The sequence below is a fragment of the Monodon monoceros genome, unplaced genomic scaffold (assembly GCF_005190385.1).
Source record: "Monodon monoceros isolate NGI ecotype Baffin Bay Population unplaced genomic scaffold, NGI_Narwhal_1 Super_Scaffold_15, whole genome shotgun sequence".
In the NCBI taxonomy this organism is placed as follows: domain Eukaryota; kingdom Metazoa; phylum Chordata; class Mammalia; order Artiodactyla; family Monodontidae; genus Monodon; species Monodon monoceros.
Window position 1 is genome coordinate 28,927,007 of NW_021703771.1, and position 26,265 is coordinate 28,953,271.

The window sequence follows — 26,265 nt, forward strand, 5'->3', positions numbered from 1 at the left end:
TATCTCAAACCTATTTAAAATATAAAGATTTCACATTAACCTTCAGGGCAAAAGCAGTTCACATTTAAAAACTGAAACATCTCTATGATTATCACAAGACTAGCAGTATTTCTCTGCTGCAGAACATATGACTAACTATTTCTCCTCTCACACCAGATTACTCTTTAGTGGAATAAAGCATGCTTAATGCATAATCATTTTCTATATGGTAGCTGGCTATGCTAATACATCATAAGGAGAAAAAAAAATTCAGATAATTTTCAAAATTCTGACCTAAGTATATCTCAGAAACAAATTAAAATCCTATATAATCTCTCTGAAAGAATGAGTCAATACACCTTTATGTTCATAGATTAAAATGATTATATGATTTATAAACCAAATTGAGACACTTCTGAGAATAAAAGGGAACAAACTAACCAGATGGGATGAGGAGAAAATGGGCATAAACTGGGACTGTCCCTGGCAGACTGGTACACATGGTTATGCTACCAGAGACCTATTCATGAGAGGAAGTTCTCAGAAAGTTTCTCATATCAAATTTATCTAAGTGATAAAAATAGGGTGATATTTAACCACTGTGTACCTCAGTTTCTTTACCTGTAAAATGGATACAATATTAACTTCTTGCCTACTGCATAACACTTCATTGAGATAAAAACCAAATAGTCACTCTGAGATATTAAACACTTTGCAAATGCAATACGCTAAAGGTATCACCCCTAATGAAGACTATCATTAACTGGAGAACTTAAGTTTTTGTTTTTGTTTTTTTTTTGCAGTACGTGGGCCTCTCACTGTTGTGGCCTCTCCCGTTGTGGAGCACAGGCTCCGGACTCGCAGGCTCAGCGGCCATGGCTCACGAGTCTAGCCACTCCACGGCATGTGGGATCTCCCCAGACCGGGGCACGAACCCATGTCCCCTGCATCGGCAGGCGGACTCTTAACCACTGCGCCACCAGGGAAGCCCTCAAGTTTTTCTTTTAAAGACATTAAGAAGTCAAGAAACGTTTGAAACTCTCTGAAGACTCATGAATAAAGGCAAAGTCTATTTTACATATACACACACACATTATACATCTTTATTATTTTATCATATGAAAGGTTTTTTTTCCCAAATACCATGGCTCTCTTTCCTCTTAAAACCTTCTATATAATTTTAAAAATTAAGATTGAAAAAAAATATGTATCTTGGCAAAAGAAAATCATAAAGGAACTGCTGACAAATATTAAAAGACAAAGGTTAAGCTATTTTAAATACAGGGAATTCTTTCACTATCTTGATCCAGAGCTAATAAAAGCAATAATGTCCTACGGAGTTCCCTCTATGAAACTGAAGAGTGATTTCAGCAATGCAACATAGGGTGGTTGTACCAATACAATTCAAAACTACAATAGTAATACTAATGATATATATTAACGTGGCTAGATTACCTACCATACTGGGAGCATGTGGGGGTTGATATCAACCACTATTGAAATGTACCACTCACTCAAATAAGTGTTAATGGCAGATCCAGCAAGCATTAATAACACGAAAGCACATTCCTTGAAGCAAAAGGCAGTACAATCTATTTCATGTGTATCCTATCACGGGCACCTATTATTATGATGGCCACTCAGTAGGAACTCAGAAGTGCTTACCTAATTACCCTATTTATTTACACTGCAGAAATATGTATTTGGAAGAATTAAGGTTGGGTGGTAAGAAATAAAAATGCTTATGTAAAGACCTTTGAATTATAGATAAATTTTTTGAGTTCTTTCATTGTTGTTCTAGTATTTTAAGAACTAAAAGATGTGAAACATAACCATATTAACTCCATTATAATACTCAATGAAAGGAATACTAAAGTAATAATGGCATTTATCAGTTACCATATATCAGTATGGGAAGGACTCATGTGCATAAACAAAGGACATATGATCTTTCTGAGAAGTTCATTCTATTGATCTTATTGATCTCTCTCAGTGAATTGGTAGAATGCTTAAATACATCGATACTGAGCTGTGTGTGGACTTCTCAGAGCACTTTCTGACTTATCTAACTATATCTTGTGATCTCTTAAAGGACCGTTTATTACTAGGGAATCACTTAGAGGACCTCTAAGGCCCTTTCTCCGTTTCTAGGACACTATGTCAATACTAACTGACTCTCAGATTCCACGGATGATGTCTGGGCTCTGTCCAGTATTCCAGAAAGAGGAAAATCTGTGAAGTCCATCAAGGGACATGTTTCATAAAGCAAAGGTTCCCATATCTGATAAGAGTATGAGATCCAAAGGACTTTTTAAAAATAAGAATTTCCAAACTCCAGACCAGATTACAGTACTAAAACAGGATCTCTAGATTTAAGAAATCTGAATTTTTAGAAACTCACAGATAGGCCTGTTGATCAGCCAGGCTTGTTAACCACTGCCAGAAAAAAAAGACAAAGTTTGAAAATACAGACATGCTTATTTTATGGAACTGATGCGTTAATATAATACTATATTACTTCTGAACATGGAAGAAGTTATATACAAATAGGGTTTCAGATAAATACACCTACCAGCTGGTTTTATTTCATAGGGATTTTAAAATAACACTGAAAAAATGTTTCTAACTGGAAATTAATATACTAGTTAAAATCTCTGTCTTTTTACATGAGGTAACTTCATCGTTGTTTAACAGATTAAAATATCTTCACAAAAATCTTCTCTAATTCATTTCTAGAGATGTAGGCTTTCCCTTTGGCAATCTTAAAGATTTTAGAACTAGAAGAAATCTGAACAGAACAATCCAGTCCCATGATTTCTGGATGAGAGAACAGAGGCCCAGAAAGGTTTTAAGTAATTTATTAACAGTCACAAAACTACTTAGTAGCAGGCCAGGACTAGATCCCAAGTCTTTTCCCTAAACAAACAATAAAAACAAAGATTATCATTTTCAAGATGTTTACAGAAAGGTTTACAGCTTCTAGATTCAGAAGCTGAGTTGATTTCTGTAGGATTATAATCTGATTTTTATTGTTTCTCCTCACTTGCTAATTTGCCTACAAAAAGTACATATTGATTGATAATACAAGAAAGTTTGAAAAAATAAAATCTTACCATTTCATCCGGTATTCCATGGCGATCAAACTGATGAAATGATGCTACATGAGCAATCATCCACCAACTAAAACCCAATGGATCCCTGGGCTGGATTACAGGCACAGAAGGTCTTCTTCGGTCATTTGATTTTTCAAAGAGCGTTTTAAGTAGTTTATTCAACCAGTTCCAAAATGACTGTAGAAAAAGAGGTATTATGATTCAATTAAATTCAGACACTTATCCAATAACCTGTGATTTGGGTTTTTTTCCTTCATTTTTGTAAGGAAATATAGACACAAAAGAGAATACAAAACACATATATAAAACTTAGAGAATAATAAAAATACCCAGGTTAAAAATTAGAAAATGACTAGTTCCTACAGTTTCCACAATCATATCTTCTCCCATCCAGGAGTAACAATTATTCTGACCTCTATAATATATCATTCCCTAGTTTTTAAAGATTTGCCACATAGATATACACACCTCAATCACATATTGTTTGGCTTCACCTGTTTTTTTTTTTTTTTTTAATGTGTTTGTATTCTTACGTAGCTTGCTTCTATTCTTTGGTAACTTACTTCTTTTCCTCAATATTATATTTGTGAGATTTACCCATATTAGTGAGTATAGCCATAGTTCATCAGAGTATTCCAATATATGACTATAAGATAAACTATTTACCTAATTTACTACTGTTGAACATTTGATGGGTTTTAGTAAGATTTTTTTCTAGGTATTTGTCCATTTTATATAAACATTTGATATTATCAGATATTTTAATATTTGCAGAGTTTGAAGGCATGTTACCATTTTCATTTCTAGTACTGACTTGTAATCATCTCAAGAAAGATTAGCCAATTTTAGTAATTTTTTTGAAGAACCAACTTTTGGCTGTTTTGATCTTTCAATCTTTTGATCATCTTTGTTGTTTTCAATTTCATAAATTTGTGTTAGTCTTATTTACTACCTTTTATTTTCTTTGGGTTTACTATACAGGAATTTTTTCCCCTAACTTCTTACAATGAATTCTTAGCTCATTAATTTTCAACTTCTTTTCCTCTAACATTTGTATTTAAAGTTATGTATTTCCCACTAATTATATCTTTAGCTGCAGTCCCAAAGCTTTAATTAGTAGTATGTTAGTTATCATTTACTTCAAGATATTTTATAATTTCCATTATATCTTCTTTCACCTATGGGTTATTTAGAAATGCATTTCAGTATTTCTAGGCATATGTGTATTTCTTCTCTTTGTAGTTCTGTCAGTGTTTATTTTCTACATTTAACAGCATATTACTAGCCACATAAAATTTAAATATATTTTATCTTCCTGGTGAATTGGACCTTTAATCAGCATGAAATGACTTAATGCTTTCGTTGGTTTTAAGTCTAATTTTCTCCAATATTAGTTTAATACATTACCTTTCTTATATCTTTTTTCTATCAATTCCAAATCCTTTTGAATTTTGTTTTAGATTCTCTCTTACAGCTTACAGTCTGTTCTGACAGTATATGTTTTAAATGAGCAATTAGTACATTTGCAGTTAATGTAATGTAACTCATATATTTAGTTTTAAACGTACCATCTTTTTTTTTTTTTTTTTTTTTTTGCGGTACGTGGGCCTCTCACTGTTGTGGCCTCTTCCGTTGCGGACCACAGGCTCTGGATGCGCAGGCTCAGTGGCCATGGCTCACGGGCCCAGCCGCTCTGCGGCATGTGGGATCTTCCCAGACCAGAGCATGAACCCGTGTCCCCTGCATAGGCAGGCAGACTCTCAACCACTGCGCCACCAGGGAAGCCCGACAATCTTATTCTGTACTTCTATTTATACGTCTATTTTTTCCACCTATACCTCCTTCTTGCCTTCTTTTGGGATGACTACTTCACTATTTTCCCCTTTATTAGCTTGTAAGTTAAATAACCTACTCTCTCTTCTTTTAGTGGTACCTTAGAAACAACAGCATACATTCAAATATCTTGGTAAGTTAATATATATCTTTCAATTCTCTCAGACAAAACAAGGACCTTAAAATACTCTAACTCATTTATGCCCTACCCAATTTATAAGCCAGTATTACCATGTATTTTAATTTTTAATCCCATTAGATTATATTATTGATTTATACAGAACATTTACCACTTACTTTATTCCTTCTTCTGCCTAAAACTTATCCTTCAGGATTCCCTTCAATTTTGCTTCATTGAAAATTGTTTCACCCCAGTCTTGAAAGATTTTGCTGGATGAAGAATTTCTTATTGAAAATTACCTTGTTTTAATACAATGAAGATTTCCCACTGGCCTCCACTGCTGTTGAGAAATCAGCTTACAGTCTAATTATCATTCTTTTGAAAGTAGCATTTTTCTGTGTGAACGCTTTTAATCTCTTCTCTTTGTCTCCAACGTTCTGCAGTTTCACTATGATGTATCATGGTGTGTTTTTCTTTTTATTTGCCCTAGATGGAATTCATTGGGCTTTTTAATATGATAGCTTTCATTAACATTAGAAGATTTTAAGTCATTTTCTCTTCACATATTTTTTCTGTTCCACTTTCTACTTCCTCTCCCTTGGAAATATACATAGAAGTATATCAGATATTCTCTCTAGTCTCACATGCTGCATTTATCTACCATGTTTCTTCAGTTTTCTTTGATCTGTAACAGTTGTTCAGATTATCTTTCATGACTGACCCTGATGTTCTTGAGTAGGCCAGCTATTTAGGTTTGACTAGTATTTCTTCATGATTAGATTCACACGATGCATTTTTGGCAGGAATATCAAAAAAAATCTTTGTTCTTTCAATGCATCACATTGAAAGTACATAATTTCAACTTGTTTTATTATTGGTTAACTTTGATATCTTGGTAAAGGTGGTATCTGCTAGATATTCTGCACTGCAAAGTTACTGCTCCCTTTGTAACAGACAAATACTGTGCAGAGATACTTATCAAGCTATGTAAATATTGTGCTTTTCATCATATTTTTGACAGCCATTGAGGATTCTTGCCTGAAACAATTACTATGAGGGTTGTCAAGTGGTATTTTCAAATTCCATATTACTTCTACATTTACTAGGAAGAGCTTGCCTTCTCTCCATTTATTTATATCACTAAAGACTCACAAATCCTTACTGTACAGATTACAGTCCTTTGCTATCATTTATTTTTTTGCTCAAATTCCCAGATTTGGTGTGTGGGAGATCTTCATGTTGGCCCTTGTGTCCTTTTGACAAGTCCTCATCATTTTTTCAGCACCTCGTTAGTTTCTGGTACAAAAGGTTCCAGACTCTTTTTTTATTTTGCATGCTCCCACCTAGAATCAGTCATTTTACCATTCTCTTTTCACTGGAGAATGGTCATTTCAAAACCAAGACATAGCTGAAATTTTCTCATTGCTACTCAGATATCCACCTAGTAAATAAGGTAGAAAAGGTATATATGTCCACTCACACATATCACTCAAGAAATACTCATTAGTTTTCCTTTTCTTCCCTGAACTTTAAGTCTAAATGACATCTACTAGGTACTGAGTGTTGAGTTTTTAAGAACGCACTCATACAGATATAGCCAGTATTAGCTACATTTTAGAATATTTTCTGGGATAAAAATATGCCCTTAATCATATTAGTTTATTTTCATTCTTGGAGTTCCCACATAATTTGTGCTACGTGTGAATTCCCAAACATTCCTGATCCTCTCCTAGGTTTCTCTACTTGCTTCCTATCCTGTCCCCCTGGGAAGCAGCACCTTGTTGCCTCCACAAAGGTCAGCAGCAGCAGTCCAGACAACATTTGAAAATAACTTAATAACCCTGAACTGCTGCTCCCCTTTGGACAATTTCCTTAGAGCATTAGTCCTCTGAACACTGACTTGGTTCCAGAAAATGTCCCTTTCTCGGTGGGAAGACTCGAAATCCCATTCAGTCTTCCCCTCCCTCATTCCAAAGAATAGGACGGAGGGTAGGCGGTAGAGAGAAGGAATTAAATACTTCTTTTTGGAAGAATGTAAGCTTGTGTGCGCACACGTATATGTATGCACACACATAATTTGTTCTTTTAAAAAAATAAACAGTGCATTACAGAAATCAGCACTGACACATCATAAATTTTTAAAATCATGTACAAGACAGAAAAAAAAAATCTCTGCTTTCAGCAGTCTGGAAAGCTCCTAAGAATAGGTTCTATATAGAGCTTAGCCCGCTGTCAGCATTCAGGGGAATGATCACATCTCCTGCAATATCATTAACTCCTGAGTGAATGAAAGAGAAAAGCTTCCCTGTTCCTCCTGAATCTTTCAATTGCTTTTTCAGTTTTTCTTTCTCTGCTTATCCACATCCATCTTGGTCCCCAAAGCCATTGCCTGTCTGATAGTACAAAGAGTAATTTTTAACTTGCTTCTTTGTTGTTTTAGAAGGAATTTTTTGTTTTGATTCCTTTTTGTTTGGTTAATTTTTCTTGGTCTTGAGATTCTATTAAGGGAGTATGTCATAGTTAGAGCCCATATAACCTCCACAGAGCAAAAGATGGGACTAAATCGCTTTTCTTTTCTTCTTTTTATAAATTTATTTATTTATTTATTTTTGGCTGCGTTGGGTCTTCATTTCTGTGCATGTGGGCTTTCTCTAGCTGCAGCGAGTGGGGGCTACTCTTTGTTGCGGTGCGCAGGCTTCTCATTGTGGTGGCTTCCCTTGTTGTGGAGCACGGGCTCTAGGCACGTGGACCCAATAGTTATGGCTCACGGGCTCTAGAGCACAGGCTCAGTAGTTGCGGCACACGGACTTGGTTGCTCCACGGCATGTGGGATCTTCCCAGACCAGGGCTTGAACCCGTGTCCCCTGCATTGGCAGGCAGATTCTTAACCACTGCGCCACCAGGGAAGTCCCTACATCGCTTTTCTTTAAACTGAGGGCTTGTTCTATTGTGCCATACTGGTATTTCATTCAATGCTTGGGCTGGAAGTCCGAGATCAGGGTGCCAGCATGGTCACATCATGGCCCTCTTCCAGGTCACAGACGTCTGCTGTGTCTTCACAAGGAGGAAGGGTTTTTGAGTCTTTTTAAATGCTCTACTGTTGCCTTGTTCTATGTTTTTTTTAAGAAGTCTAGTGCAGGTCAACTCATTTAGCTTTTCTAAGTAATTTAGCCTTTTTGCCTAGAGGATATGAAGATTTCCTTCAGGACTGGAAGATATTTCCTATATGTCTGAAGTCAAATAGTTTTACAATATGTCTCAGGATGGATTATTTGGAATTAATCTTTCCACTTATCAAGCAGGCCGTTTCAATATGTAGATGTGGGTCTTTTACTTCTGGAATATTTTCTTGGATAATAATTTTGAGTGTTAGCTATATCCCATTGTTTTGTTTTTTTTTAGGGGACTCCATTTATACATATGGTTATTTCTGCTTTGCTTATCTCCCATTTCAACCATTTTCTCTCTAACCATTTATATTCCTTTCTTTATCTCATTTTTAATCTCTTGGTTATTTTCCTGCCTTTCTTCCATGCCCCTTATTAAATTTTCATTTGAGTCTATTCTCCTTGGGCACTTTGTAATTCAGTCAATTTTATAATGATGTTTTCTTCCATTTCTCTCCTGCCTTCAGTTTATTCTTTTCATTAATTCCTAGCTTTTGGTCTTTCTGTTTTAAAATCTGAATATCTTATTCAAGGTGTTTTTTTGTTTTTGTTTTTATAGCCCCAAATGCTTATCTCCTTAATTCAGTCTGGAGTATTGTCTTAGGATTTTCTTCTGCATTATAGTTGTTTCTGGGGAAGAGGGTATCCTCAGCTAAAGTATATCAAATCAATTCTGTTTCCTTGTAGTAACTTTATAAAGACTTGTTTAGTTTCCTTCTTTTCATTTTGCAGGTTTGGACTACTCCAAAAGATTCCTAGTTCAGTGAAGCCCTCTTTTGTCAATGTACCAAAGTCCCATTTCTTTACTAGATTTCTTTTTTTTTTGGTGGTGGTGGTGGTGTGAGAGTAGGTATGAATCCTTTGATTTTTAAATTTTTTTTTATTTTACAAGAGACATTGTTCTATGCTTTTACTTCCTATCCCCTTCACCACCTAATCACCAAGGGGGAACCACTCCCTTTTTGCCTTTTTATTCTCCAGAAGCTCTACCTTCAAAGACTGCCTCATGTTTTGCACACACTTTTATGTTCCTATTCTTCTGATCTACAAAAAACCTTTCCAGTATTTTTCACATTCTTGAAATGGTTTTAGACCAATTTTATGGCTGCTGCTAACTCTCTGTTCCTCTCTCCTCAGAGCAGTTTTTCTCAGACTGCCTGCCCTTGCTTAACAGAAAGGTGTGGTAGTGCTTTGGTAGCTTTTACTTTTAATTTACAGCTTTGAACATTCTTATCTTGCAGGTATGCTATCAACATGTTTTCTGTGCAGTTTTATTTGTTCTTGCTATTTTATATTTTGGGGGAGGTTACACGAGAAGATGTGGGTTTAAGCGTCCACCCATTGTCCAAGGCTACTTAGAAGTCACTGGCTTGAAATTTTTACTACAACCTAAGCAACATGAACTCAGGCTATAAAACTGTATGAGTGCTGGCTTACGATAAATACACTGAAGCTATTTTAAACTGCAAAGAAACACAGTTAAAGACAGGCAATTTTCCTTACAAATTTAGTTGAGTTTCTAGTTCATTCTTTTGGGGTCCCAGATTTATGAGTAGTTGGTGTATAGTAGGTTACCAACTTGAGTTGATTCTGAGCTTTGTCTTCTATTCTTGGACCTTATAATATATGAAAGCTAATTTTCCAAGTTTACATAATTCAGCAACTGCCTCTAAGCTTCAAGGTTCAGCTGACCTGAATTCCTACCTACATTTAGTATCTGGCCTCAATACTTCTTACTTTCAACAAGTTCACTGACACATCTAAAATGCTTATTATATGATATGCAGCATGATTAGATTAATTATTTTTTTAGCAGAAAGGTCAAACTGTCTTACTGTCAGGAATGGAAACTTCTAATTTAACTTTCAAAATAAAATAGCTTTCAAAATCTGTGAATAATATATTTTAGTTGTATTTTAAAAAATGAAATGACCTATGATTTCCATTATTTTAAGACAAATAATTCTGGTTACTACATAAAATGAAAAGCATAACAGTCATTTAGGTTAAACAATACATATTACTATGCAAATTTCTATAATATAGTATTTTAAATTATGTCTACTTTTCTGCTTAAAATCTAGAAAAAGACTCAGGGCAACAAGTATGAACATGCCTTAATTAATTCTATGTAGTTTACACTTTCAAGTCTAAAATTTATAAAATAAGAACAATTCTAAAAAATATAAAATTCTTAAAGATAAACTGCAGAAAATGGAAAATCTGTTTACCACATAAATGAAAGAAAATATCCTGGAAAATAATCAAAGGAAAATATTGCTGAGACTGTGTAATATTTAAGTCTCATTGTGGAAAGCTTAATGCTACTGACAAACCAAAATGTCACGGAAAAACAACTTTCTTACTCAATAAGTAAAAATGTGTTAAATTTATACATAGTAAATTTACTTTATTTTACTTATACCTAGTAAATTTACTACTAAAATAACTCAAAATAAATACAGTACTATAAACCTCCAAAAAGTTATTATTAAAATTATACAGATAATTTTCACTGTCCTAAAAGTGCCCTGTGTTCTGCCCACCCTCAGAAACCACTAATCTTTTTACTGTTTTCATAGCTTTAGCTTTCACAGAATGTCATATAGTTGGAATCATACAGTGTGTAGCCTTTTAGATTGGTTTCTTTCACTTGGTTATATGCATTTAAGGTTCCTCCATGTCTTTTTATGGCTTGATAGCTCATTCTTTTTAGTGATGAATAATATTTCATTGTCTGGATATACCACAGTTTATCCATTTACCTACTGAAGGATATCTTGGTTGCTTCCAAGTTTTGGCAATTATGAATAAAGCTGCTATAAACATGCATGTGCAGGTTTTTGTGTTGACATGAGTTTTCACTGGGTAAATACCAAGAAGCACAATTGCTGGATCCATATGCTAAAACTATGTTTAGTTTTGTAAGAAACAAGCAAAATGTCTTCCAAAGTGGCTGTACCATTCTGCATTCCCACCAGCAATGAATGAGAGTTCCTGTTGCTCCACATTCTCATCAGCATTTAGAGTTGTCAGTGTTCCCAATTTTGGTCATTCTAATAGGAGTGGTAACTCATTGTTCTATCCATTTACATTTCCCTGAATTTGTAGTGTCTTTAAAGAAATTTTTAAAATATTAGAATTGAGCTTTCGACTTGAAGAGCTACAGAGAAGTTTTTTTAATTTATGGATAAATTCTTGAAAATGTATATAGGAAGAAATTATTTTAAACTCCTAACTGGATAAGAACATATAAACCATTTTAAGTATCATTTCACAGTGAATTATTTGTATTTACTTCTGCATATGAATATTTCTCTTTTTCTACTAATCCAGAACACTTGAAATAAAATAAAAGCCCCATTCTGAAGACTTGATTCAAAATGAGGTGAAGTAAAATTTCCCACCTTCCCCTTTGTGTTTATCTTTCTCTCTCCTTGAAATAAGATACTGTAAAATGGATTAATAAAAACCTGTGCTTTATTTCTCCACAAATCTAAATCTACCTCATTTCCTAACTAAAATATTTCCTGATTACTAGAAGGTTTTTAAGTATGGTCTAAAAGATTCTTGACAGAAAAAAAAAAAAGAACTTGAGAAAATAAAAGAGTCAAATCTTGTACTTCCCCTAGATGTTTCATATTACCAATTTAGGGTTAAAAAAATAGTAGGTATTTAGTATTCAGTTAATGCTCTGTTTGGTGGTGGTTGTTGTCTTATTATAAAGAAAGACTTCGTAAGATTTTTCTTTGACAAAACCACTGCATAAATTCAATGTAAGAGCTAGTACCAATAACTAACACCAATTTTATAACTTACTTCTGAGAGAGACCATTTACTCCTGTGGTTGAGGAGATGAATGAGTAGAACCCATAATTCTTTAATGCATGGACAGGGGCAATGGTGACTCATTAATGCTTCAGAAGGCCTAACCTGCAGGAAAGACCCAAAAAGAGTAACTTATAAGACAGCAGAACTTTACATGCCACATATCTCCCCAAATGTTTTAAAAGAATGATTTAGACTTAAAATTTATGCTCAATTACATAAAATTGTTTATAAAAAAACATACCATTTCATTAACTTTTAAAATAAATTTCCATTTAAAAAACAAAAGTACACAATGAATTTTATTTTCAACTTAAAAAAAACCTCTGCTTTAATCATCTAGCCCAATGGTCAGCAAAGTTGTTCTGTAAAGGGCTAGATAGTAAATAATTGAGGCTTTAATAGTGAAATAGTCTTTGTAACAACTATTCAACTCTGCCATTGTTCTACAACATCAGTCACAGATAATGGATAAAAAGGATGGGACTGTGTTCCAGTAAAATTTTATGTATAAAAACAGGTGGTGTGCTAGATTTGGCTGCAGGGCCATGGTTTCTAAACCTTGATCTAATCTATCAGCCAAATAAAAAGACTTCTAAGAAAATGATTAGAAAATAAATTTTGATTCTCTGTAATGCAGACTAAATTTTTTTGTAAGAACAAGTACAATTATTAGGAATTTATAAAGGTTAGGCAACTTTACCATTTTTGTAACAAATATACCCTCAATGGCCCCAAATAATACAGAGAATATGCACTGTAAGTATAGCCAGACTTCTGAAATTCATAATGTATTCATTATTTCACATACTACAGACACTTTTCTAACATAATACACAGTAAAAAAAACAACACTAAAGACATTACTATATCATATCTGGTCAATCTACTAATTATATTAGTTGTAAATACATAGACTAGATTTAAACAATATTAATAATAAATACATAAAACACAATCTAAATTTTAAAAAATTATAAATCCCAATTTCCCATAGGTAACATTTATGCTTGTAACCTGAAATAAGTGATTATTGTCAACAAATTTCCATTGCTTGAAAATAAATGAATATCATAGCACTTTCAAATCACTGTCTGCATTAAACACTATGATAAGCAATTTAGTAAAAACATGTAATTTCCCCCATGATTCTAGACCTTTTATGAAGACAACCAAACAAAACCTCTCTTTAAATATGTCAACTAACTTTAGCTAAGTACTCATTTATTTTATTATATAACAACAAAACAATAGATTATGAAAGGGCTGGTATCTATTTGAACAGAAATTAAATTTCCAATCATTATCATGAACATTCTGTTTTTATTTATTTTTGACAAATGGAAAAGGCTATTTTTTTTAAAACAGCTCTAAAACACTAATTCCAGCCTGTTTTAAATGTTTACCTCAAATTCTTTTCCCAACCACCTCCCAAATAAAAATAAATATAAAATTAGAAGAATTAACAAGTAAGCCATTTTAGATTCTTATGGGTCAAACCACATGCATTAAGTACTGACTATTGCCATTAAATACCAAAAGTGCAAATGAACTCTTAAAACATTACCTTATCATACCTGTTGAGGGACAGGCTAATTAAATCACAAAGAAGATTTTCACAATGCTCTTCAAATAGGCTGACATTGGTTAAATTGTCACCTGCCAGATTCATAAACTGATGACTATATATAACTTGTTCTAAAAACGGAATAAGATAAATTCTGTTTAAAACTACAGTAGATTTTAGTAATTCAGAAGGAGGAAAGTGACTGTACACCTTTAAATTAACATAACAAAACTGCAAAATAACAGTTAAAAGCAAATGTTTTGCAAATAAAACTTTGAAAACAATTCCTTTCTTATACAAGCAGTGATAGACATTAGCTTAAAAAAGTTTCAATCCTCCCAAGTACCATTTAATAGATTTTCTTAATTTGGCCATCTGAAGAGCAACAATGCAACATCACTTCAAAGAAAAAAATATAAGACAGGAAACACTAGAAAATCTTTACCCATATTTCTAACCAATAAAGCCTTTAAAACATTATTCCTTTAACAATACTGAAAAAATAACCATGTACAATTGATTTTTGGCATGAAATAGAGCAAACGAAGGTAACGGATACCAAAATTTGAAACTGTCAGAGTAAGTTCATCTGAGTATTGCTCTAAGAATATATTATTTGAAATACAGTCCACATGAGAGAGGAAATCATGTTTGTGTACACCTTTATATGTTAGCATGTATGTATATAAGTGCTTACACATATACACATACACATATATGTATTTTCATATTATTAATGCATTGAAAAGTAGGTATTGAGGTAAAGGATATGTTTATTACCTAAATAATTAATAATTTACAACTACAGGAGACCTTAAGATGGCGGAGGAGTAGGACATGGATATCACCTTCCTCCCCACAAATACATCAGAAATACAACTACACATGGAACAACTCCCACAGAACACCTACTGAACGCTGGCAGAAGACCTCAGACTTCCCAAAAGGCAAGAAACTCCCCATGTACCTGGGTAGGGCAAAAGAGAAAAGAATAAACAGAGACAAAAGAATAGGGACGGGACCTGCACCAGTGGAAGAGAGCTGTGAAGGAGGAAAGGTTTCCACACACTAGGAAGCCCCTTCGCGGGTGGAGACTGTGGGTGGCGGAGGGGGAAGCTTCGGAGCCGCGGAAGAAAGCGCAGCAACAGGGGTGCGGAGGGCAAAGTGGGGAGATTCCTGCCAAAAGGATCGGTGCCAACCAGCACTAACCAGCCCGAAAGGCTTGTATGGTCACCCACCAGGACGGGTGAGGGCTGGGAGCTGAGGCTCAGGCTTCAGAGGTCAGATCCCAGGGAGAGGACTGGGGTTGGCTGCGTGAACAAAGCCTGAAGGGGGCTAGTGCGCCACAGCTAGCCGGGAGGGAGTCCAGTAAAACTCTGGACCTGCCTAAGAGGCAAGAGACCATTGTTTCAGTGTGTGTGAGGAGAGGGGATTCAGAGCACGGCCTAAACGAGCTCCTGAGACGGGCATGTGCCACGGCTACCAGCGCAGACACCAGAGACAGCCATGAAATGCTAAAGACGCTGCTGTAGCCACCAAGAAACATCTGTGCAAGCACAGGTCACTATTCACACCTCCCCTCCCAGAAGCCTGTGCAGCCTGCCACTGCCAGGGTCCCGTGATCCAGGGACAACTCCCGCAGGAGAACACACCGTACGCCTCAGGCTGGTGCAATGTCATGCTGGCCTGTGCTGCCACAGGCTCCCCCGCATTCCTTAACCCTCCCTCCCCGCAGCCTGAGTGAGCCAGAGCCCCCTAGTCAGCTGCTCCTTTAACCCCGTAATGTCTGAGCAAAGAACAGACGCCCTCAGGCGACCTACACACAGAGGTGGGTCCAAATCCAAAGCTGAACCCCAGGAGCTGTGTGAACAAAAATGAGAAAGGGAAATTACTCTCAGCAGCCTCAGGGCAGCAGATTAATCTCCACAATCAACTTGATGTACCCTGCATCTGTGGAATAAGTGAATAGACAACAAATCATCCCAAAATTGAGGCGGTGCACTTTGGGAGCAACTGTAGACCTAGAGTTTGCTTTCTCGTCTAATTTGTTTCTGGTTTTATGTTTATCTTAGTTTAATCTTTAGAGTTTATTATCATTGGTAGATTTGTTTATTGATTTGATTGCTCTCTTCCTTTTTACTTTTTTTAATATATAGATACATATATTTTTCCTTCTTCTCTTTTTGAGAGTGTGTATGTGCATGCTTCTTTGTGTGATTCTGTCTGTATAGCTTTGCTTTTACCATTTGTCCTAGGGTTCTGTCTGTCCGTTTTTTTCTTTTTTCTTTTTGGTATAGTTTGTAGCTCTTATTATCACTGGTGGATTTGCTTTTTGGTTTGGTTGCTCCCTCCTTTCTTTCTTTCTTCATTTTAATACTTCTAATTTTTTAAATCATTTTTTAATTCTTTACTTTAATAACTTTCTTTTCTTTATTTCTTTCTATTTTTCTCCCTTTTCCTCTGAGCAGTGTGCCTGACAGAGTCTTTGTGCGCCAGACGGGTGTCAGGCCTGTGCCTCTGAGGTGGGAGAGCCGAGTTCAGGACACTGGTCCACCAGAGACCTCCCGGCTCCACATAATGTCAAACAGCGAAAGCTCTCCCAGAGATCTCCATGTCAAAGCTAAGACCCAGTTCCACTCAACGACCAGCAAGCTACAGTGCTGGATATCTTATGTCAAACAACTAGCAGGACAGGAACACAACCCTACCCATTAGCAGAGAGGCTGCCTAAAATCATAATAAGGTCACAGACACCCCAAAACACACCACCGGATGCAGATCTGCCCACCACAAAGATAAGATCCAGCTTCATCCACCAGAACACAGGCACTAGTCCCCTCCAACAGGAAGCCTACACAATCCACTGAACCAACCTTAGCCAGTGGGGGCAGACTCCAAAAACAACAGGAACTATGAACTGCAGACTGCGAAAAGGAGACCCCAAACACAGTAAGTTAAGCAAAATGAGAAGACAGAGAAATATGCAGCACATGAAGGAGCAAGGTAAAAACCCACTGTATCAAACAGATGAAGAGGAAATAGGCAGTCTACCTGAAAAAGAATTCAGAGTAATGACAGTCAAGATGATACAAAATCTTGGAAACAGAATGGAGAAAATACAAGAAACATTTAAGAAGGACCTAGAAGAACTAAAGAGCAAACAAACAATGATGAACAACACAATAAATGAAATTAAAAATTCTCTAGAAGGTATTAATAGCAGAATAACTGAGGCAGAAGAACAGATAAGTGACCTGGAAGATAAAATACTGGAAATAACTACTGTAGAGAAAAATAAAGAAAAAAGAATGAAAAGAAATGAGGACAGTCTCAGAGACCTCTGGGATAACATTAAATGCAGCAACATTTGAATTATAGGGGTCCCAGAAGAAGAGAAAAAGAAAGGGACTGAGAAAATATTTGAAGAGATTGTAGTTGAAAACTTCCCTAATATGGGAAAAGAAATAGTCAAGCAAGTCCAGGAAGCACAGAGTCCCACACAGGATAAATCCAAGGAGAAACATGCCAAGATACACATTAATCAAACTAATACAAAGAAAAAATATTAAAAGCACAAGGGAAAAGCAACCATTAACATACAAGAGAATCCCCATAAGGCTAACAGCTGATCTTTCAGCAGAAAACTCTGCAAGCCAGAAGGGAGTAGCAGGACATATTTAAAGTGATAAAAGGGAAAATCCTAAAACCAAGATTACTCTACCCAGCAAGGATCACATTCAGATTCGACAGAGAAATTAAAACCTTTACAGACAGGTAAAAGCTAAAAGAATTCAGCACCACCAAATCAGCTTTACAACAAATGCTAAACGAACTTCTCTAGGCAGGAAACACAAGAGAAGGAAAAGACCTACAACAAACCCAAAACAATTAAGAAAATGGTAAGAGGAACATACATGTGGATAACTACCTTAGATGTAAATGGATTGAATGCTCCAACCAAAAGACATAGACTGGCTGAATGGATACAAAAACAAGACCTGTATATATGCTGTCTACAAGAGACCCACTTCAGACCTAGGGACACATACAGACTGAAAGTGAGGGGATGGAAAAAGACATTCCATGCAAATGGAAATCAAGAGAACTGGAGTAGCAATTCTCATATCAGACAAAATAGACTTTAAAAAAAAGACTATTACAAGAGACAAAGAAAGACACTATATAATGATGAAGGGATCAATCCAAGAAGAAGATATAACAATTGTAAATATTTATGCACCCAACATAGGAGCACCTCAATACATAAGGCAAATGCTAACAGCCATAAAAAGGGAAATCGACAGGAACACAATAACAGTGGGGGACTTTAACACCCCACTTTAACCAATGGACAGATCATTCAAAATGAAAATAAATAAAGAAACACAAGCTTTAAATGATGCAATAAACAAGATGGACATAACTGATATTTATAGGACATTCCATCCAAAAACAACAGAATATACTTTCTTGTCAAGTGCTCAAGGAACATTCTCCAAGATAGATCATATCTTGGGTCACAAATCAAGTCTTGGTAAATTTAAGAAAACTGAAATCGTACCACGTATCTTTTCCGTCAACAACATTATGAGACTAGATATCAATTACAGAAAAAAAGCTGTAAAAAATAAAAACACATGAAGGCTAAACAATACACTACTAAATGACCAAGTGATCACTAAGAAATCAAAGAGGAAATCAAAAAATACTTAGAAACAAATGACAAAGAAACCACGATGACCCAAAACCTATGGGATACAGCAAAAGCAGTTCTAAGAGGGAAGTTTATAGCAATAAAATCCTACTTCAAGAAACAAGAAACATCTCAAGTAAACAACCTAACCTTACACCTACAGCAATTAGAAAGAGAAGAACAAAACAAACCCCACAGTTAGCAAAAGGAAAGAAATCATAAAGATCAGAATAGAAATAAATGAAAAATAAATGAAGGAAACAATAGCAAAGATCAATAAAACTAAAAGCTGGTACTTTGAGAAGATAAACAACATTGATAAACCATTAGGCAGACTCATCAAGAAAAAAAGGGAGAAGACTCAAGTCAACAGAATTAGAAATGAATAAGAAGTAACAACTGACACTGCTGAAATACAAAAGATCACGAGAGATTACTACAAGCAACTATATGCCAGTAAAATGGACAACCTGGAAGAAACTGACAAATTTTTAGAAAAGCACAACCTCCCAAGACTGAACCACGAAGAAATGGAAAATATAAAGAGACCAATCAGAAATTGAAACACAATCACAAGCATAGAAATTGAAACTGTGATTAAAAATCTTCCAACAACCAAAAGCCCAGGACCAGATGGCTTCACAGGCGAATTCTATCAAACATTTAGAGAAGAGCTAACACCTATCCTTCTCAAACTCTTCCAAAATATAGCAGAGAGAGGAACACTCCCAAACTCATTCTATGAGGCCACCATCACCCTGATACCAAAACCAGACAAAGATGTCACAAAACAAGAAAAATACAGGCCAATATCACTGATGAACATAGATGCAAAAATCCTCAACAAAATACTAGCAAACAGAATCCAACAGCACATTAAAAGGATCATACACCATAATCAAGTGGGGTTTATTCCAGGAATGCAAGGATTCTTCAATATACGCAAGTCAATCAACGTGATACACCATGTTAACAAATTGAAGGAGAAAAACCATATGATCATCTCAATAGATGCAGAAAACGCTTTCAACAAAATTCAACATCAATTTATGATAAAAACCCTCCAGAAAGGAGGCATAGAGGGAACTTACCTCAACATAATAAAGGCCTTATATGACAAACCCACAGCCAACATTGTTCTCAATGGTGAAAAACTGAAACCATTTCCTCTAAGATCAGGAACAAGACAAGGTTGTCCACTCTCACCACTATTATTCAACATAGTTTTGGAACTTTTAGCCACAGCAATCAGAGAAGAAAAAGAAAGAAATAAAAGGAATCCAAATCAGAAAAGAAGAAGTAAAGCTGTCACTGTTTGCAGATGACATGATACTATACATAGAGAATCCTAAAGATGCTACCAGAAAACTACTAGAGCTAATCAATGAATTTGGTAAAGTAGCAGGATACAAAATTAATGCACAGAAATCTCTGGCATTCCTATACACTAATGATGAAAAATCTGAAAGAGAAATTAAGGAAACACTCCTATTTAACACTGCAACAAAAAGAATAAAATACCTAGTAATAAACCTACCTAAGGAGACAAAAGATCTGTATGCAGAAAATTATAAAACACTGATGAGAGAAGTTAAAGATGATGCAAACAGATGGAGAGATATACCATGTTCTTGGATTGGAAGAATCAACATGGTGAAAATGACTATACTACCCAAAGCAATTGACAGATTCAATGCAATCCCTATCAAACTACCAATGGCATTTTTCACAGAACTAGAACAAAAAATTTCACAATTTGTATGGAAACACAAAAAAAGACCCCGAATAGCCAAAGCCATCTTGAGAAAGAAAAATGGAGCTGGAGGAATCAGGCTCCCAGACTTTAGACTATACTAGAAAGCTACAGTAATCAAGACAGTGAGGTACTGGCACAAAAACAGAAATACAGATCAATGGAACAGGATACAAAGCCCAGAGATAAACCCACATACATATGTTCACCTTATTTTTGATAAAGGAGGCAAGAATATACAATGGAGAAAAGACAGCCTCTTCAATAACTGGTGCTGGGAAAAATGGACAGCTACCTAACACCATACACAAAAATAGAACACTCCCTAACACCATTCACAAAAATAAACTCAAAATGGAATAAAGGCCTAAATGTAAGGCCAGACACCATAATAACACTCTTCGAGGAAAACATAGGCAGAACACTCTATGACATAAATCACAGCAAGATCCTTTTTTACTCACCTCCTAGAGAAATGGATATAAAACAAATATAAACAAATGGGACCTAATGAAACTTAAAAGCTTTTGCACAGCAAAGGAAACCATAAGCAAGACAAAAAGACAACCCTCAGAATGGGAGAAAATATTTGCAAACAAAGCAACTGACGAAGGGTTAATCTCCAAAATATACAAGCAGCTCATGTAGCTCAATATCAAAAAAACAAACAACCCAATCCAAAAATGGGCAGAAGACCTAAATAGGCATTTCTCCAAAGAAGATATACAGATTGCCAACAAACACGTGAAAGGATGCTTGACATCATTAATCATTAGAGAAATGCAAATCAAAACTACAATGAGGTATCACCTCACACCAGTCAGAATGGCCATCATCAAAAAAATCTAGAAACAATAAATGCTGGAGAGGGTGTGGAGAAAAGGGAACCCTCTTACACTGTTGGTGGGAATGTAAATTGGTACAGCCACTGTGGAAAACAGTATGGAGGTTCCTTCAAAAACTAAAAATAGAACTACCGTACAACCCAGCAATCCCACTACTGGGCATATACCCTGAGAAAACCATAATTCAAAACGAATCATGTACTACAGTGTTCATTGCAGGACTATTTACAATAGCCAGGACATGGAAGCCACCTAAGTGTCCATCAACAGATGAAAGGATAAACAAGATGTGGCACTTATATACAATGGAGTATTACTCAGCCATAAAAAGAAAGGAAACTGAGTTATTTGTAGAAAGGTGAATGGATACAGAGTGAAGTAAGTCAGAAAGAGAAAAACAAATACCGTATGTTAACACATATATGTTATCTAAAAAAGAAAAAAAAAGGTTCTGAAGAACCTAGAGGCAGGACAGGAATAAAGACGCATTCGTAGAGAACAGACTTGAGGACATGGGGAGGGGGAAGGGTAAGCTGGGACGAAATGAGAGAGTGGCATGGACATATATACACTATCAAATATAAAATAGATAGCTAGTGGGAAGCAGCCGCACAGCACAGGGAGATCAGCTCTGTGCTTTGTGACCACCTAGAGGGGTGGGATAGGGAGGATGGGAGGGAGACCCAAGAGGGAGGAGATATGGGGATATATGTATATGTATAGCTGATTCAGTTTGTTATAAAGCAGAAACTAACACACCACTGTAAAGCAATTATACTCCAATTAACATGTTAAAAAAAAAAAAAAGAAATCCTTTTAATTTGTAACGAAGTTAAGTAGTAAGCCTCTCTGTAGTTAGTCCTGACACTTTAAGACAGTAAGTGCTACGTTATAATGTACACATCATTGTGTTAATCACAAAGACTGTTCTGAACATTAAAAATGCTCAAGTGCTTAAAAAAATAATAATAATAATTTACAACTATATAATATTTATAGAAAATTGCCAATTTGATAACGGAAACTAAAGGTGTCAAAGAGCAAGACCAAGAAATAAATAGGCAACATGTGAAATAAGATTACCATCCATAATATATACAAACCTCTACTAATTAATTAAAGAAAGGCGGGAAAGAATGAAACAAGAGATAAAACAAGTACTTTGCAAAATATAATGAACAGGTAATTAATAAAGCAAATATAAAAAGACAATAAAATTAAAGATGCTCCACTTCACTGGTAATCGGGAAATTGCAAAAACAGAGGCTCAGTATCATTTTTCACGCATTAGTTGGCAAAAAATACGATTAATAATATCCACTACTGGCAAGAGTATGAGGCAAAGGCATGTTCACAGTTAGTGTACATAAATTGTGGAAACTTAATATACAACACCAGAGAAGCATATAAAATACTATAAGTGCAATGTGCCACATCAATTCCAAAAACCTAATCTACTAAATAACTTGTACAAGTATTCAAAGATGTATATCTTATATCTACATAAGGATGTTCAATGAAATATTATTTGTATTACCAAAATAAACAGAATTAACTGAAATATCAAAAAATAGACTTGGCTAAATAAATTATGATAGGTCCATAAAACTGTATGAACTAACATGAACAGATCTCTAAAAAACTGTTAAATGAAACCCTACATAGGACAATATGAGGATACCATTTGTGGTTAGAAAGAAAAACAAAAACCCTACCTATGAGTTTCTATATATGTATACTAATAGTAAGTATGGATGGATGGATAAATGGACCAAGCTGTTGCCAGTAGTTATCTCTAGAAAAAAGAAGTAAGATCTTCACTTTTTAGTTTGGTTACTGTTTGATTAAAAAAATAATAATAATCAGAAAGCACTTATTGTATAATTTTAAAAAACAATTTAGATTAAAAACATTTACATTAAAAAGGGACATAAATCAGAAATCCATAAACTTACTCAATTTTTCACCAAGCATGTGAAGAATTTCCAGCACTAGCCAATGGATATCTAAGTGGAGATGTAACAAATGCCATGATGGTGGGAAAAGCTGTGAATGACAGTAAAAACTGTGACTGAAAATTCATAACACTTTATTAGGTATTTTATAGCATGTCACAACACTCCTCCATAATGCACAAGTTAACCTAACACTATTCAAAAGCTCAAGAGAAACCTCTGTCTTGTCCATTAGAGGATTTTTTCACTGGAGATCTTTAAAAGCAAGATATACTCTTAACTGATGTTGTTTAAGACAGACCCACCTTGGGGCTGCTGAACAGACTTGTATAGTAAAGGCCCCTACCAACCAACTGAGATTCTACTACAGCTGCAAGGCAGTAAATGAATTTCTTTGAACACTTATTTTCATGATTTTGTTTTAGACTTTAGCTAGGAAATATGTTTTTCAATGTAATGAATACCCAGGAACTTCCATAAGATATTTTAACAAGAACTTCTGGATTATCATTTAGACACTACTGTCATGCCCATAAAGAAACTAAAGTTAAAAGTGGTGAAGAAATTTACCCCTCAATTAATGCTTTAGAATTCAAACCTAATTCTATCTGATTCAAAAGCCAGTGCTCTTTACTGTGCTAGCAGATTATCAATAAACTTTCTCCAGTCAACATTTCGAATCACTAAAATAATACAATGATACATACTTTTTATTAAAACAACTATGATGAATGATGGAGAGGGGTCTTGCCTTATCAAACATGCAAACAAAATAAAACACAACACTAATAAAACAGTGCTGGCTCAGAAATAGATAGTAAATAGCAAAAATAGGGAAGAGAGAAATGGATACACATGATATGTCAAATCAGTGGGGAAAGCATAGGTCATTCAATAAGAGACAGGATTATTAACTTATTCATCTGTAAGAAACTAGATTTCCTACCTCACAGTACATTTTTTAAAAAGAGATAAATTAAAGAGATAAATATAAAAAAAGTATGCTTTTTACAATAGCATAGGAATGATACCAAAGAAAAAAACTGATAAATATAACTATATAAAAAAACTTAAATCATCTATCTACCTAGCAAGTCAGCTTAATTGCTGAAAAAAAAGATAAATGAAAATATTCGTAATACATCATACCAACAAATAGTATCTCTAATTTTAAAAAGACCCTAAAAAAGAATAAAAGACAGATGCTCAACTGTAAATACCAATTAAAGCATTAGCCTTCATATATGAGAATGGTAAAATATAAGAAATATATAGAGTCTTGAAAGATGCTTTTTATTTTATGATTTTTTCGTTTTGCTGATATTTCAGAAGAGAACAGTATTTCAGCATATGATTTTTTTGTTTATGTGTTGAAGACTCCATTCCCCTGCTTTAAAAATTCAGTCTTCTGATCTTCAAATAACCTATACTTTCAAGTCTGTCTAATTAAAAGCCTATGAAAGGCAAAACCTAGTTTGAGGACACTTGCACACATTTTTTTATTTCTGCTGCTAAATTATTAATTTTAATTTTCTTAAGCATTTGACGGATATTCAGAAAATAAAAATCAGTCCAATTTACAGAGACTAAAAAGAAAGAAAAATATCCCTCCCAGCACAATCCACCCACGAATCTTTATTAATTGACATGATTAAAAACAATTACCTATTTGGTTTCTATGGATTAGATATATTCACCTGTGAATTCAGTTGGAATTCTATTTACTTTTATTATTACATATATTGATCCCTGATAAGAAGAGTCAATTTTTTATTATTGTTAAATTTCACAGAAATATAAACATTTAATTGTACCTTATATTTTGGCAAAGACTCGTTCCTAAAAACTGAATGTTATTAAAATTGGTGAAGTCAAATAGAAGAGATTGAGAATTCAGGGAATGCCACGGGAAATTATAATTTGTCACTCACAGCAGCTCACATTTTCCTATGAAGAATTTGTTAATTACATCCACAGGTTGGATCATGCTAACACATTTTTATAAACCAAACCAGAGAGACTGATCATCACAGGTAGGAAAAAAAAGGGGGGCACAGTTAAAACAATCTTAATCATATTCTGAAAATATCTCAAAAGCCAGAACAGACATAATGATGTGGTTTTGAAAGCATAGCTTTTTAAAGACGATCTTCTTGAATCTTACTATAATATAAAATAGTGTTTGCCCAAACTTTTATCAGTGGCAAAGAGTATACAAATTTTAGAAAACAAAGGTTATTTGATTTACTTTGAAACTTTTAAACATTTACATTGTTACAACTGGAAGAATAGTTATCACTGATTCAACGTAAACTACATCTAAGCACTTTATGCATTTTAATTATTCAATTCTCCCAATAACTCTAGGAAGCTAAACCAATTACACAGATGGAAAGACTGAAGCAAGAGGTGTTATTTGCCTTATGGCACATAATTAACAAAAGGAGGAGCCAGTATTTCAACTCAGGCAGTCTGGTCCAAGAACTACACTCTTGACTAATTTCCCTCATTCTTGAATGAATAGTCCATGTGGGGAGGAAAAAATACCTGATACTTTAAACATTAAATGAAACAAAGCAAACCTTAGTCTGGTTTTGATTTACAAATGCTCCTGTATTAATAATGGGAAGTTCTGATAGGTGTCCTATATACAAGAGTAATCCATGAAGCTCATCAATCAACACTGAGGGAAGTTGTGCCTCCAAAGTCTGGTAGGGATGGACAGGAACATGACTTTCAGCATTTTGTACTTGCAGGGACCTAAAACACGATGAGATACAATAAGCAATTAGAGTCTGGATAAATTTGCACTCAGAAATTCATGCATTATTCATATTACTCATCTGACAGCCTACCTGAAAATGAAGACTTTAACATAATGAAGAAATGTTATGCACTGCTGCCTAATATTGGCTGCTTTGCAATGTAGGGTTGATATCTTCCCTAAAACCAAAATAGATAATGTTAATCATTGTTTAAATAAACAGTGGGCAGTGACAAAAAAATTGTGAGCCATATAAGTAGCAATTCTCTAGCTTTTCATTTTTTCAACTGACTCCTATATGGTGCTTGCCATCCCCCATCCCCCATACTGCTCTTAGTAAGGTCACCAGTGAAATCATGTTGTCCAATCTAATGGGCACCACTTGTGCTCAATTAACTTGCCCTTATAGGAGCATTCACTACACCTGGCTTCACTGATGTCACATTCTTTCTCACTTACCTATAATTCTCATCATGTTTTCTCTGCTTTTGTTTTCTGTTTTACTCATTTGCCCTAGAGTGGTTATGAGTGTTTTGCACATAGTAACCACCCAGATAATTTTTGCTAATTTTTGCTGATGTAAATGTTGAAGTGAGGGAAAGACGGCATGGGTTGAGAGAGATAGGAATAAGTCATTTGGGGCCTTA

General features: G+C 34.9%; 1 protein-coding gene across 1 annotated transcript in view; it reads right to left on the bottom strand.

Moving 5' to 3' along the window:
• Positions 1-26,265, bottom strand: part of MMS22L (MMS22 like, DNA repair protein) — a 140,448-nt gene that overhangs the window by 103,977 nt on the left and 10,206 nt on the right. The window contains exons 5-10 of the mRNA XM_029224113.1: positions 25,710-25,797; positions 25,437-25,614; positions 22,855-22,945; positions 13,609-13,739; positions 12,033-12,146; positions 3,093-3,269 (exon numbers count right to left, since the gene is read on the bottom strand). Of these exons, the coding sequence (XP_029079946.1) occupies positions 3,093-3,269; positions 12,033-12,146; positions 13,609-13,739; positions 22,855-22,945; positions 25,437-25,614; positions 25,710-25,797 (779 nt within the window). The remainder of the gene's footprint in view (positions 1-3,092; positions 3,270-12,032; positions 12,147-13,608; positions 13,740-22,854; positions 22,946-25,436; positions 25,615-25,709; positions 25,798-26,265) is intronic.